Below are 14661 nucleotides of genomic sequence, written 5' to 3' on the forward strand. Positions count from 1 at the left end.
AACCAATTTGACAGTAAAATAAGAGATCAGTTATTTATGGCTGTAGATGCCGAAGTTTATTTTTCAAATTTAGTGGCTCTCAACATAAATCTCCAAGCAATGACCTCTCAGGCTATTTTGGAGAGAATTTTGAATATGGAAAAAGCATTTGTAAGTGAGAAAGAGGAAGTTCAGTCACAGGTTCAGGTTGTGAGAAGAAAGTATGTAGGTTTATCTTGTCAACATTGTGGTTTCTCTCATGACAGCTTTTATTGTAGATTCAAGCATTTATCATGTAATAATTGTCATAGAAAGGGTCATTTACAGAAGGTTTGTAAAGAAGCCAAAAGAGAGAGAGTGGTTATGGTACAGCTAAAGGTTCAAATCAACTGAGCAAGAAGGATTTTAACAGTAAACCCAAGTTTAATAGTAGGAAAACTGTTAAGATGGGGGATGGTCAAGATGTATCATTAAGTGCTGATGATGAGGATGATAAATTGTTAACTGTCAGAGATAAAATCTATGCTGTTCATGCTGAGCAATTTTATTTTTCAGTTAATAAGATGCAAGTTCCATTTGAGATTGATAGTGGTGCTACTGTTTCAACTTTGAATAAAGATTGGGTTGAGAAGTTAAATTTGAAAGTTGAACAATGTAAGAAACCCTTACAGGCTTATGATGATTTTAATATGAAGGTTTTGGGAAAAGTGATTACTCCTGTTGTGTATAATGGATATGAGGTATCACAAGTCTTTTATATTGTTGGTTCAAATAACAAAAATTTATGTGGAAAACATCTAATGAAACATGTTGGTATTTATTTGGCAGGATTAGATGAAAGTACCAAAGTTAATAATCTTCATAATGTAAGTGTTGAACAAGTGTTTGAAGATTATAATGTCGATGTAGGCAAACCTATTTCTAGAATTGTAGCAAAAATTTATTTAAAGAATGATGCTATTACAAAATTTGTAAAAGCATGCACTGTTCCATTTTACCGTAAAGATATGGTTGAAGTGACCATTGATAAACTAGTAAGTGAAAATATTATAGCATCTGTTTCTCATAGTGAATGGGCTGCACCTATTGTACCTGTGTTAAAAGAAAATAAGAAAGAAATTCTAAAAGAAAATAAGAAAGAAATTCGCATATGTTCAGATTTTAAATATTTGAATAAGCAAATACAATGTGATAAAAACCCTTTGCCTAAAATTGATGAACTGTTGTGCAGTGTTGGTAAAGGCAAAATTTTTTCTAAGATTGATTTGAAGAATGCATATTTGCAGATACCTCTTGAAGAATAAAGTCAAGAGTTTTTAGTTATTAATACACACAAGGGGATGTATAAATACAAGAGGTTGCCATTTGGCTTGTCCTCTTCTCCTGGGATTTTTCAAAAATTTATTTCACAGATCTTATGTAATATTGAGGGTGTTGCTGTATATATGGACGGTATAGTTGTCATTGGTGAAAATACAGATGAGCATGATGAGAGACTCAAGAGAGTTTTAAAGGTGTTGCAATCTTATAATGTACAGATAAATAAGAGTAAAACAGTTTTAAATATGGAATGTATTGAATATTTAGGTTATTGTATATCAAAAGAAGGAATAAAACCATCCCCAAAGAAGGTAAGAGCAATTTTGGATGCTCCATGTCCTACCTCAGTAGCAGAGGTCCACTCATTTTTAGGGATGATTACATTTCACTGTAGATTTATTAAGATTTTTTAAACTAAATCAGCTCCATTGTATGATTTATTGAAGAAAGGGGCCAAGTTTAAATGGACAAAGGTTGAACAGAAGGCATTTAAATGTCTTAAGCAAGATTTTATAGACTCTAAAGTGTTAGCAAATTTTGATGGGTCATATCCCTTGATTGTTGAAGTTGATGCTTCACCCGTTGGAGTCGGATGTGTGTTATTGCAAAAGGTCCATGGAGTAGAAAGACCTATTTATTTTACCAGCAAGAAATTGAGCAGTGCTGAGATGAAATATTCACAGTTGGATAAAGAGGGACTGTCCTTGATTTTTGCTGTCAAAAGACTTAGATATTTTCTTTTGGGTAGAAAATTTATGGCCAGAACGGACCATAAACCATTGTTAGGATTGGTTTGGTAAGGATAAGCCAATTCCTCAGAATGCTAATTCTAGGATACAAAGATGGGCTTTGTTACTTTTGCAATATGACTTTGATCTAGTGTATAAACCGGAAAAGGAAAATGTTATTGCCGATGCACTTAGCCGTCTTCCAGTAGAAGATGAAATTCAGTCTGGGATTCCGGCCGAGCATGGAAGATTAGTGGAATTGCTTGATTTTGACGAAATTTCTTATAAGGTAATTAGTCAGTATAATAAGAAAGATAAAGTGATGTCTCAGTTAATTAATTGTCTAAGATTCGGCTGGACTAAAGAAAATAATTTGTCTCATGGAATATTGTAATGTTAAAGATGAATTGTCTCTTCATGATGAGATAGTGTTATACAGGAATCGTATTGTAATACCTGTAGAATTGAAGTGTAAGGTATTGACTCATTTACATAATGGCCATAATGGAATAAATGCCATGAAAGCTGAGGCTAGGAAATGGGTTTGGTGGCCGAAGATTGACCAGGACCTTGCAGAGATGACAAAGAATTGTGATATTTGTTTTAAGAATTATAAACCACCACCAGCTAATACGCTGTCATGGCCTAATACGGAAAACCATGGTCTAGGGTCCATATGGACTATGCAGGTCCTATAGATGGTAAATATTTTCTAATTGTCATTGATTCTTACAGTAAGTTCTTAGACATAAAGTTTTCTAGTTCTGCAACATCTGGTGTCACTATAAATCACCTAAGGGAAGTGTTTTCTAATTTTGGCTTGCCAGACATGATAGTGTCAGATAATGGCCCCATTTTTGTATCACAGGAATTGGAAATGTTTTTGCAAAAGAATGGTATAAAACATGTGTGTTCTGCCCCGTATCACCCAGCCTCTAATGGTCTTGCAAAAAGATCTGTAGGACATTTAAGGAGGGTTTAAGAAAATTTAAAGAGGGAGATTATACTACTAGGGTTTATCATTACCTTTATAATTATAGAAGAACTGTACATTCGTCTACAGGAAAAGCTCCGGCAGAGATTATGTTTAATAGAAATTTTAGAGGTACTGTAGATGTAAAACTGAAAGAAAGTAAAGAATGTAAGGATAGTATTTCAAATGAAGAAAACATGTACAAATTTGATGATGCTGTGTTTGCACGTAACTATGGTAAAGGTCCACCATGGGTGGAAGGCAGAATTGTGGAAGCATTAGGGTTAAGAAATTATAAAGTGCAAGTACATTGTTCAGGTAATATGATATGGAAAAGACATTCGGATCAATTGATACATAGATATTTCGGTGATTTTAATCAGTCTAATAATGAAATATTGAATAATGATTACGATAGTCCTGTTGAAAGTGAAATTGAAACTGATAATACTGTTGTAACAAGTGTTCCTAGTGAATTAACAAGCAATTCTAATATCATAGAAACTAATGATGTACCTTCAAGAGATATTATTAATGTACCTTGTAGAGATGTAAGTAATAGTTACTGTGATGAGTTACCTATACAGACTCCAGTAGTGAGAAGGTCTCAAAGAAATGTTAAACCACCTGATCGTCTTAATCTATAATTAGGCGTTTTGAATTCATATACAATTTTAAGGTTCCCTTGTTTAAAGAATTTTGATGATTTATTTTTTATATGTGATGTTTAAAGAATTTTGATGATTTATTTTTTATGTGATGTTTAAAGAATTTTGATGATTCATTTTTTGTGTGATGTTTAAAGAATTTTGATGATTCATTTTTTGTGTGATGTTTAAAGAATTTTGATGATTCATTTTTTGTGTGATGTTTAAAGAATTTTAATTTATTTTTTTATTTGTGATTATTGCAAATTCTATAGAAAAGGAATGTTATGATATAAGTGATTTAATCCTTTATTTATAATAAGGTTATCCCCTTTATTGCACCTCTTTTGTTTTCATTGTACTTATACCTACTGTTGTGTTTCGAACGTTCATATTGTTGAGAGGACCGGACCCCCCCCCCCCCTTCCAACAATAAACGGGAAGCCATGATTTCGTCTTCTTTTTTAGTCAAACCTCTACACATCTAAATCAGGATAAGAAATTTAATAGACCATAAGTTCCTGTTCAACAAATTAAGATGAGGATCAACAGCAGAAGACCAGACAGGAGAACAATACTCAAAACAAGCCAGAATGAAAGCATTAAAACACTTATTTTGAATAGATTGCCAAAAATCTTAAAAGACTTTCTCAATAAGCCAATATTTTGTGCCATTGAAGAAGACAGATTTAAAGTGCTTCTCAAAAGTAAATTTGCTATCAAGAATCACACCTAAAATTTTAAGTCATACAAAGTTAAAGAAACATTGCCATTGCTGAGATCTGGATGTTAAAGGAACACCTCTCCTTGACCTACTTACAATCATACTTTTGAGTTTTGTTAGGATTCAACTTCATACCACATAATTTGCACCATGCTTTAATTTTAATTAGATCTCTATTAAGGTATTCAGCAACCCCAGATCTACATTCAGGAGATAGAATTAATGCATAGAGAGTAGCATCATCTGCATATGCAACAAGCTTATTTTCTAAGCCAAACCACATTTTGTGTATATACAGTAGTTTGAAAAGTAATGGGCCAAGAGCACTACCCTGACAAACTTGTTTTCTAGGCCGAACCACATTTTGCGTGTATATAAGATGAAAAGTAAAAGGCTAAGAACACTACCCTGAGGAAGACAAGAAATCAGATTCCTATACTCACTATGGTGACCATCAACAACAACTCTTTGCAATCTATTATTTAAACATTTAATAATAATACTCAGAAATGACCCACCCACTCCCAACTGTTTGAGTTTGAAAACAAGGGCCTCATGATTAACACAGCCAAAGGCAGCACTAAAATCAAGGACAATCATACGAACTTCCTGACCACAATCAAGGGATCTCTGTACAGCACTGGAGATTGTAAGAAGGGCATCCCATGCTCTAAGGCCCTTTACGAAAACCAAATTGCAAACTAGCGAACAGATGACTACCTTCAGCAAACCTATCAAGACATCTTGCCAAAAGACATCCAAAAACTTTACATAATATGAAGTCATGGAAATTGAGTGGTAATCAGATGTACTTGAGATACTACAAACACATTTACATAGTGGAATAACATTACAGTACCAGTTCTCTAGCAAGTGCTAAAAGCTTCTCTTCTGTTAACTTCCACAAATTAACAAATAACTTTGGAGCTAAGAAATCTGCAGTCTTCATAAGAAACAAAGGAAAAATACCATTTGGATCTACACCTCCATAAGCCTCAAGGTCCATCAACAGAGCTTTAATTTCACAAGATCGAAAAGCTAAACTAGTTCGTTTAGCCTCAGGAAAACAGGAATGAGGAAGTTCGAGTTTCTCATTACTCTGCATAGTATCAAACACATCTGCCAAAAGGGTTGCCTTTTCTTTGGACAGTGAGTGACTGAGCCATCTGGTTTAAATAAAGAAGGAGCTGTTGCATCTACACCAAAGAGTGCAGATTTAAGGGTAGTCCACCACTTATGCTCCTGGGTTGTACCAGAAAGGGTTTCTTTTATGGTTAAATTGTATTCCTTTTCAGTTGAGGCATAAACTCTCTGAACAAAAGCTCTAAGCTGAGTATAATTATTCCAGGTCAAATATGATCTGTTACCCTTCCAAAGATGATAGGTCTCCTGCTTCTCCAAATAAGCACGTCTACAATCATCATTGAACCATGGTTTGTCCTTCACTCAGTACTTTAGCAAACAAGAAGGGATACGCCTTTAAATTATGTTGACTACATTCTCATTCAAAGGGACAACAGGATCAACACTACTATACAATTGTGACCAATTAAGGCACAAAAGATCATGCAAAAACCCATTCCAGTCAGCTTGAGATTTCATGTAAATCTTACATGAGTATGATACATCAGGGACAGGCTGCTCAGTCTTCACTACTAATGAAATCGAGGCATGATCAGATGTACCAACTGGAGAACCAACCTTACTTGTTATAACGCCAGGGGAGTCGGTGTATACGAGGTCCAAGCAGTTACCAGACCTGTGAGTAGCTTCACTTACGATTTGCTCAAAGCCTGATTCAGACGTACAGTCTACAGCTCATGAGCCATGGCAATCGGTAAGAGGTACAGAATTTAAGCACTCCCTATGATGGTGAACATTGAAATCACCAACAAAGACAAAAGAGGCCCTTCCATCATCTTTTTGTATCTTAGCCATAATGGTAAGTAGACAATCGAAGAAGGAATCATTCATGTCTGGATTCCGGTAGATGGAACATAAATAGAAGTTGCTATGCCTACCACAAACTTTTATTACCTGAATCTCATGGCATCCACATTCATAGCAGGACTTATGAAAAGCAGGGTATTCAGTTCTAATATATACCGCAATTCCCCTGGCCCTAGGGATGGCATCGCATTTCAACATTATTGGTTTCTTAGAACCAGTTATAAGTACCCCATACTAGAAACCAAAGTTTCTGACCACAAAACAATATCCTACTGTATGGACACAATAAGTATCTCATACTAGAAACCAAAGTTTCTGAGCACAAAATATCATATTGGTTTCTTAGAACCAGTTATAAGTACCCCATACTAGAAACCAAAGTTTCTGACCACAAAACAATATCCTACTGTATGGACACAATAAGTATCTCATACTAGAAACCAAAGTTTCTGAGCACAAAATATCATACTGTCTGGATGCAACTGTAAGGTCTTGAATATTTGTATGAAGACCACGAATATTGCAATACAGTAGACGACATCAATGAAATCTAGGACGTACCGTCGTGTCCAAGCTGGCAGCCTCCCCATGCCGCACCACCGATTGAATACCAGTCCGTCTCCTGAAATTTTCAAACCACCCACATGAAGCCTTGAACTCTGGGGGTGCCTACTGCGATGTCCGTTCTCCTACGTCCTCTTCATCCTGACCATGCACATAATCACCAAAAATGGCACTGGCCTTCTGGCAGATTACTGTCTCAGTGATTGTGATTCCAGATTTCCTTGTCCTTAATACAATGGAAAAGTCTCTCCATCTCATCATGGGTGTGGCTCCCCTTACTTGAAAAGACAGTCATGCCCTAAGAAGGTATTGCTACTTGATGGCTTCCTTCTGCTTAAGAATGGCACCTATCGTCGACAGATTTTAGCCATATTCCTTAGTGATAACACTCAACCGCATTCCACCCTCATACTTCTTGATTATCTCTCACTTCTTCTCCATAGAAATAATCCTGTTCTTTCGCTGAATATCAGCAACCTTTTTGGGACCCATGGCAATAGAATTATGAGTTGAATACAGAAACACAAAATCTATAAGTATGAAATCGATATCACTAACAAATTCGATCTTAACGATAGCGAAAGCTGAAATGAAATGGTCGAGGGACGCCAGGATATGTATGATGGGAAAAATGTGGACCAATAGGAGAGCAGGATCTTAGGGCGGTAACTAGCATCAGGGTAAGGAGATAACCAATGGGAGAGCAGGACGATGGTGGTGAGTTTAAAGTTTGTGCAGCGAGAAAATTAAAAAATTTTTGCTGCCGGACAAATTTTGTTTTGTATCCTGAGTATTTTTTCATAATATGAGGTTTAAAAATCTTTGTACATCATGTCATAAAATGAGTTTTTTCGTACATGTATACAGAAACTTTCGTATCTAGAGATTTCACTTTTTTGTGTTCTAGAAGCAGCAGCGTGGGGTCATCATGGTAGATGATGTAATATTTTCTCTGCCGTACGAAAGACGGAGGAATAAACAGCGATGGTTTTCTAGCCATGGGAGAGATCACAGGTCCTGCAACCTGGGATATGACTTACTTTCTGACTCCCTTCACCAATCCTGGTCTTTCTACTTTGAGGGCCCTGGCAGAAGTAGTCAGGAACCTTGTCTTTCCCTTCAGGAGGACAGTAAAATGCATCATCCAGTTCATTGATTTTCCTATTGCAGGCCAGGACCTGCATAAAGGAATGGTCTGACTCTGATACGCGGCAGAGGTATTTGGTATAGCTGGAACGGCATCAAGAGGTCTTTGGGATACCTGGTAAAGACAGCACACTATTCGAGTGTTCTGATTCCTCGTCTTTGGAATTTTCCAACTTCAAGCTCACACCGATAGGAGCCTGGGCTGGGTTAGGTTCGTCAACGATTACCCCGACAGAGGGACGAGGCCACGAGGGCAGGTTCTGCGTTGTGGCCAACAACAAGTCTGGAACCGAACCGGGAGTGACCTTCTGGCTCGGGGGGCTGGGAGCAGATAGTTTAGTTCGATCCAACTCTAGCGGAGACAACCGGTAGTTGTCTGTAAATGAGACCTCCCTCGGAGATCTAAAACTCCTGCTTGTTCTCTGGTATCTCCTGGAAAAGGTGTCTCCTGCCTCAGTCTCCTCCGCTTATTAGTTGGCTTAATTGGGATAATATCCAATTTTTCCCAAACACGATTAGGCTGACTTTGAGAAGCCATAGAGTTTAAGTGACGAGTGACAGAGGCAAAGAATGATCCAAAGGGGAAGAGGAGAAGCATGCCTGGAGGCAGTACTCCGCTAAGGATCCACAGGTGGGCTGGATAGTAATGGGTCGAGAAGAGACCGCTGGTAGTGGTACTGTAACATCATCAACAATCACCTGTTGCACAGCCTGTACGAGCTCTAGGAACCATGGCACATCATTAGCGAATGAAGGGACGGCCACAGGATCTCAAGAGTGAGCACACACACACTGGTTACTGGCAACTGCTTCTTTCAGCAAACACACCAAGGTAGTGTGCTCTGGGAGAGAAGCGACCAGACCTTCGTCAGTAATAGGAGCTCGCCCCGTCACCCCACCTACTATGGTTGACGAGTGCGCGACGAAGTGTATGACTACACTGCTTCACAAGGAACAGAGGTCGTTCATGAGCCAAAGCAACGTAAAGCTGCATGAGAAAACTCATTTAAAGAACCTGCAGGAGGTTCGCGTGTAGCCTTGAGCATGCCTGTGAAGCGTGTGCATTCATATGGGGGCAAGCAAGGCAAAGGTAGCTTGTTCTTGAATGCAAGCTGCCATCGCTCACGAACGCTAGAACTTGTTGGCACTTACCCCAGAGAGCTAGATGCCTGAGGCGGGACAATAAAGGAAACCGCTTTCGTGAGACTCGTAGAGACTCGTAGTAATTTAAGGATACGGTGGGTAGGGGCTGTGATTATAGGGCGTCAACACCCATGATAACCAGAGAGCTCTGAAGAGCTGGAGCAAGGCATCGATGAGACCAATACTGTACCTGCGTCCAAGGCAATCAATGGGGTTGACCACTCTACTAAGCTACTAAAGAAGCCCTCTCACACTAGCGAGAAGGGTATCCAACCTCAAAGGGTAGAGGAACCGAGGGCTTCTCATACTGGGCGAGTACAGTGTGCTAAACAAACTCAGCTTGCAGGCTCACCCTAGGGGGATTGTGAGCAAGGCTGTGACTCCATGGAGAACCTACCACCAACTCCTCAGGTGGGCGAGGAGTTCGAGAGGATGCCTCAGTGAGGGGCACAAGACCTACAAGAGGGAACGCTACTCCAGAGGTCGGAGGGAGAGAATGTGGCCAACCCCTTGGGAGGCAGCTGTGTGCTCATACTGTACCCCAAGCTTAAGGATCTGAAAGCCTCAAGGAAGGCCAAAGCTGATGCAAAGTGTCACCGAACTAGACTTTGCTAATGGAAACGACGGGGTCCACATCTAAGGGTTGTCTGGGGGTCAAACAGTCATCACTCTTGCTCGACCGCTCTCTGGAGGCTGAACAGCCAATAGTAGGGAAGGAACGTGGTGCCGGAGAAAGAAGACAGGATGTCTTTGTCTTCAAAGAGACCCCGAGAGTGAAGAATCCCTTTTAGACTTTTGTCACCTACTGTACCACTTCCACTGTCTTAGTATTCAATGTTGATTTATAGTGATGTGGTAGTGTTTCATTTTGTGAAAAAGAATTTGTTGGCTTATGAAAGCTCTAGGATGCTGTGTTTATATTACAAAAGTAAAATATTCTCTCCTGTATTTGTGTCTTTAGACTTGACAGTGCCATAGAATGGAGATTTCCGTATTGCTCTGGGTATTATCACACCAATTCTAAAGTTTAAGAACAGACAAAGGTTTCAAAGTATTGCATTTTCTATTTTTCCTATGTTAATATTGCCCATTTTGCTTGAAGTTATGCCCAAACCACTTTTAGGATTGTCAGTGGCTTTTGTAAATTCTGCATCAGGAAATGGAACTTCCTGGCCTCAACAGAAATCATGGATGTATATTTTCACATCACAATTCATCCAGCTTTGAGGAAATAGCTCAGTGTGATTTTTGTTCTGGTAGCCCCAATAATAAGTTTTTACCAGGAATATTGCACTGGTACCAACATGGCTAAACAGGAATTGTACCAGGCTCCAAGAATACCTGAACAACTGGTATTATCGTCAGCAGAACTTTGCTAGTATCTTCCTCATATCCTTCAAATTTTAACACATTGGTTTTCCTAGTAACTAAAAGTATAACCTGGAACCAACTACAAGACAAACAGGGTACAATAATTGTCATCTTTGATGAATATGTTTCTACAAAGTCCAGATCTCCTTCCATGATTTGACAGTTTCTAATAACAGTTATTGTATCTCCCTTGAAAAGTAGGTCCCCTAAACTCAAGTAAGGAGTTTCAGCAGCTGCAACTCATCACCTCATTGTCAATAGCAACTAAATTACAAAATCTCATACTTGTCACCTCAAAAGAAATTCAAGATCATAGCAGATGATAAACCCCAAGAAACTTCAAGAGAGGAGTGCCCTTATAACCTTCTTTCCTGGAAGTGCTATTCTCTATAAACATCTAATTTCCCACCATATGGTGGGACTTCAGGCAACAGATTTTTGTAGATGGAAATATATCCCCTCTCTTCCCAAGGTGGACCACCAAATCTAGAACCGGCACTAACAATGGACTTGAAAGTTTTGTGCAATGGTTTATGGGTTAAACAGCAGAAAATGAATGGGAGAAAAATGTTTTACTTATAGAACGATAATGTTTTGTAACAAATTAAATTTTTTTACGGTAAAAAAATATTTTTGGTTTCCTGTTTAAAGTTTAGTGTCATGCATTCCATGAGCTTTCTAATAAATTAAAGCTGCCTTTGTGAGAAGTGGTCAACTTTGCAATATGATTACACAAGATAATTATTTGAAAACTTTAAATTTCAAAAGGCAGCTACATTTTTTTAAGTTCCACTTAATCATGTGTAGGATAAATTACAATCACAACAAGCATTCATGTGAAACACCCACACACTCAAAATAAACTAAGTCATCAAACCTGGTTTAATGATATCTTTGAATTTAAACAATAAAAACTACAATTTCATTCACTTACTCTTCCAATTTAACTTCAGGAAGTACTACTTTTTTAATAATCTCGTTTCCTTTTCCAGGTCGCTTTTTCTCCTTGAGCTCTAGCCTTCTTTTTCGGTATCCACTTATTCCATTTACATCTTGAAAACTTTTTGAATGGAAAGGAAAAGTTTTTCGAAGTCTATTTATCAAAGTGTTGACTTCTTGTTGACCTGAAACAGAATCAATTTAAATGTCATATGCATAATTCATGTACAAACTTTTGAACATCACAATATATTCTCTTTAGTAGGAGATGTAAAACAAACCCCTAAGAATACATAATGTTAAATGCTGATATGCTGATTGGCAATAAAAGGCATGTACAACTGAGAAGCGTAAATATAAAAACAATGTACATATTACAACCACTGTACTTGGAGACCTAATAATTGTTAATACAGTACATGTGATTTGTTTTCTAATAAAAAAAAAAAAAATTAATTTTAATGATATTTATAATTTTCATAGCTCAGGTAACACTCCACAAGGTTTTTTTATGCTTGGTGTATAGGAAGCCCAGTGGTCTATTAAGTCCAGCTACCTGTTGGTCTTCCCAATATTGAAGTCTAGACAGACTTGGATAAATGCCAAACCACGTGAAGTGAAGTAGAGGGATGGTTAAAATGTGACCTACAGGTATCAAAATAACAAATCTTATAATAAAAAGTGTTTATTTTGATAAACCCTACCCACTGGTCACAATGGAGGTAAATTGGTAACCGGACAATGAAATTCAAACAAATCTATATTACTCTTGTCTCATCGAAATTTGTACTAATGAAATATCTAATCACAATAATCTAGTGGAGGGAAAGAGGTAATCAGACAACTAAATTAAAAAGCTCTTAATGAAAGGAACTGCATATTAAGTCTCTACTGATACCTTGCCCATTAATTAAACCCTTCACCTTAGAAAGGTCTAAAACTTTAGGCTAAATACTCCAAAACTTATCCATATCCTTAACATTTCTCACCTCTTCTGTTTAATTTGTATACATTACTAAAGCTAAAACAAGTTGGAAAATACAGTAATAAAAATTAAGGTGCAACTTTACTGATATAAAAATCAACAGATAAAAAATTTCATAGTTACAGTAATACCGATATACGAGTGTCCCAACATACGAAAAATTAGATACGAGGAAAATTTCAAGCAAATTTTTGCCCCGAGATACAAGAAAAAATGAGATACGAGGATACGAGACGGTTCCCTATGCGGCCGCTAGGTGGACGACTGTGCGAGAGACTGCTCACCAGGACAGCATTGCTCGGTCTTTCCAGTCAGATCTCTGTCGCGTAAAGTTATCTCCAAGCATCGGCCGTGGTGTTTGCATTTTTTACGTGTTTTTTGCGTTAATCAGTACAGAATTAAGTGAATAAGCAATAGGCCCAAAGCAAGCGAATGCAAACAAGGGTAGTGAAAAGAAAAAATGTATGATGACAATCGTGATGAACCATGAAATAATCGAAAAACATGAAAGTGGTGTACGAGTGACTGAGCTAGCTCGCCAATTTCAGAGAAGTACATCAACAATATGTAACATCCTCAAGCAGAAGGATGCTATAAAGAGCACCAACCCTTCCAAAGGACTAACTATCCTTTCCAAGCTGCACAGTGATATCCATGATGGGATAGAGAGGCTTCTTTTAATATGGATAAAGGAGAAACAGTTGGTGGGAGATAGCATGACCGAGACTATCATCTGTGAAAAGGCCAGCAGAATCTACAATGACTTGAAAGGAAAGCAAGCAGCTGAGAGAGGGGAAACTTTAACACCAGCGGAAACCTTCAAAGCCAGTCGTGGCTGGTTAGGTAATTTAAAAAAAAAACTGACTGGGATACACTCGGTTGTGAGGCATGGGCAAGCAGCAAGTTCCTACACGAAAGCCGCAGTGGACTTCGTCAAAACCTTTGCCTCAGTTATCGCAGAACAAGGATACATTCCCCAACAAGTGTTCAACTGCGATGAAACTAGCCTTTTCTGGAAGAAGATGCCCAGGAGGACATTCATCAAGGCAGAGGAGAAGAGACTACTGGGCCATAAACCCATGAAGGACCGGTTAACTCTAGCCTTGTGTGCCAATGCCAGCGGTTACTATAAGGTCAAGCCACTGCTGGTGTACCACTTGGAAAACCCACGTGCTTTCAAAAGCCAAAGGATCTTGAAAGAAAAACTGCAAGTGATGTGGCGCGCTAATGCTAAACCTTGGGTTACGAGGCATTTCTTCACAGAATGGGTTAATCTGTGCTTTGGTCCAGCAGTCAAAAAATATTTGGCCGAGAAAAGCCTGCCAATGAAATGTCTCCTGGTCCTCGAGAATGCCCCTCGTCACCCTCCTGGTCTCGAAGAGGACATTCTGGATGAGTACAGATTCATCAAGGTCCTTTATCTCCCACCCAACACCACACCACTCCTCCAGCCAATGGACCAGCATGTAATTTCCAGCTTTAAAAACCTGTACACAAAGCATTTGTTCCAGAATTTGTGAATTTTGGAAGGAACATTTCGATATTGTCCATTGCTTAAAAATTATTGACGATGCATGGCAGGGTGTCACACGAAGAACTCTTAATTCAGCATGGTAGAAATTTTGGCCAGCTTCCGTCGCTGAGAAGGACTTAAAAGGGTTCGATACGCTTGACCCTGATGACCCCGAACCTATTGTGGTGGATGCAATCGTGTCTCTTGGAAAGTCCATGGGGCTCGAGGTAGATGAGGCAGACGTGAACGACCTTGTCGATGAGTATCAGGAAGAGCTCACGACACATGAATGGAAGAGCTCACGACACATGAATTGATTGAGATCCAGGAGATGCAACATTCGGAGGTGTTGCAGGAGCTCAGTAGCGAGGAGGAGGTGGAAGACGAAGGCCGCCTTTCTACGACGGAAATCAGAGACATGTTTGCGAAGTGGTTGGAGTTTTCTGATTTTATGGAAAAGAGACACCCAGACAAGTTGGCATGTGGTCGTGCATTAGCCTTTTGTGACGACACTTGCGTACATCATTTTCGTAACATTTTGAAGGGGAGACAAAAGCAAACATCCCTAGATAGGTTCCTTTTAAAAAGGCCAGCAAAAAGTGAAGGTGAAAGCGAGTCAAAAGGCGAGGCAATAAGAGCCAAGCCGGAAGAAGAAAAGTAAAAATATGAAAATGAAAAC

The 14661-nt window shown here is 38.6% G+C and overlaps 1 protein-coding gene across 1 annotated transcript in view; it reads right to left on the reverse strand.

Annotated features, from left to right (window-relative positions):
- kz (putative ATP-dependent RNA helicase kurz) overlaps positions 1-14661 on the reverse strand; it is a 232445-nt gene that overhangs the window by 62447 nt on the left and 155337 nt on the right. Inside the window, exon 8 of the mRNA XM_068371772.1 lies at positions 11480-11669. Coding sequence (XP_068227873.1) covers positions 11480-11669 — 190 coding nt within the window. The remainder of the gene's footprint in view (positions 1-11479; positions 11670-14661) is intronic.

This window comes from Palaemon carinicauda, chromosome 4, assembly GCF_036898095.1.
Source record: "Palaemon carinicauda isolate YSFRI2023 chromosome 4, ASM3689809v2, whole genome shotgun sequence".
Taxonomy (NCBI): domain Eukaryota; kingdom Metazoa; phylum Arthropoda; class Malacostraca; order Decapoda; family Palaemonidae; genus Palaemon; species Palaemon carinicauda.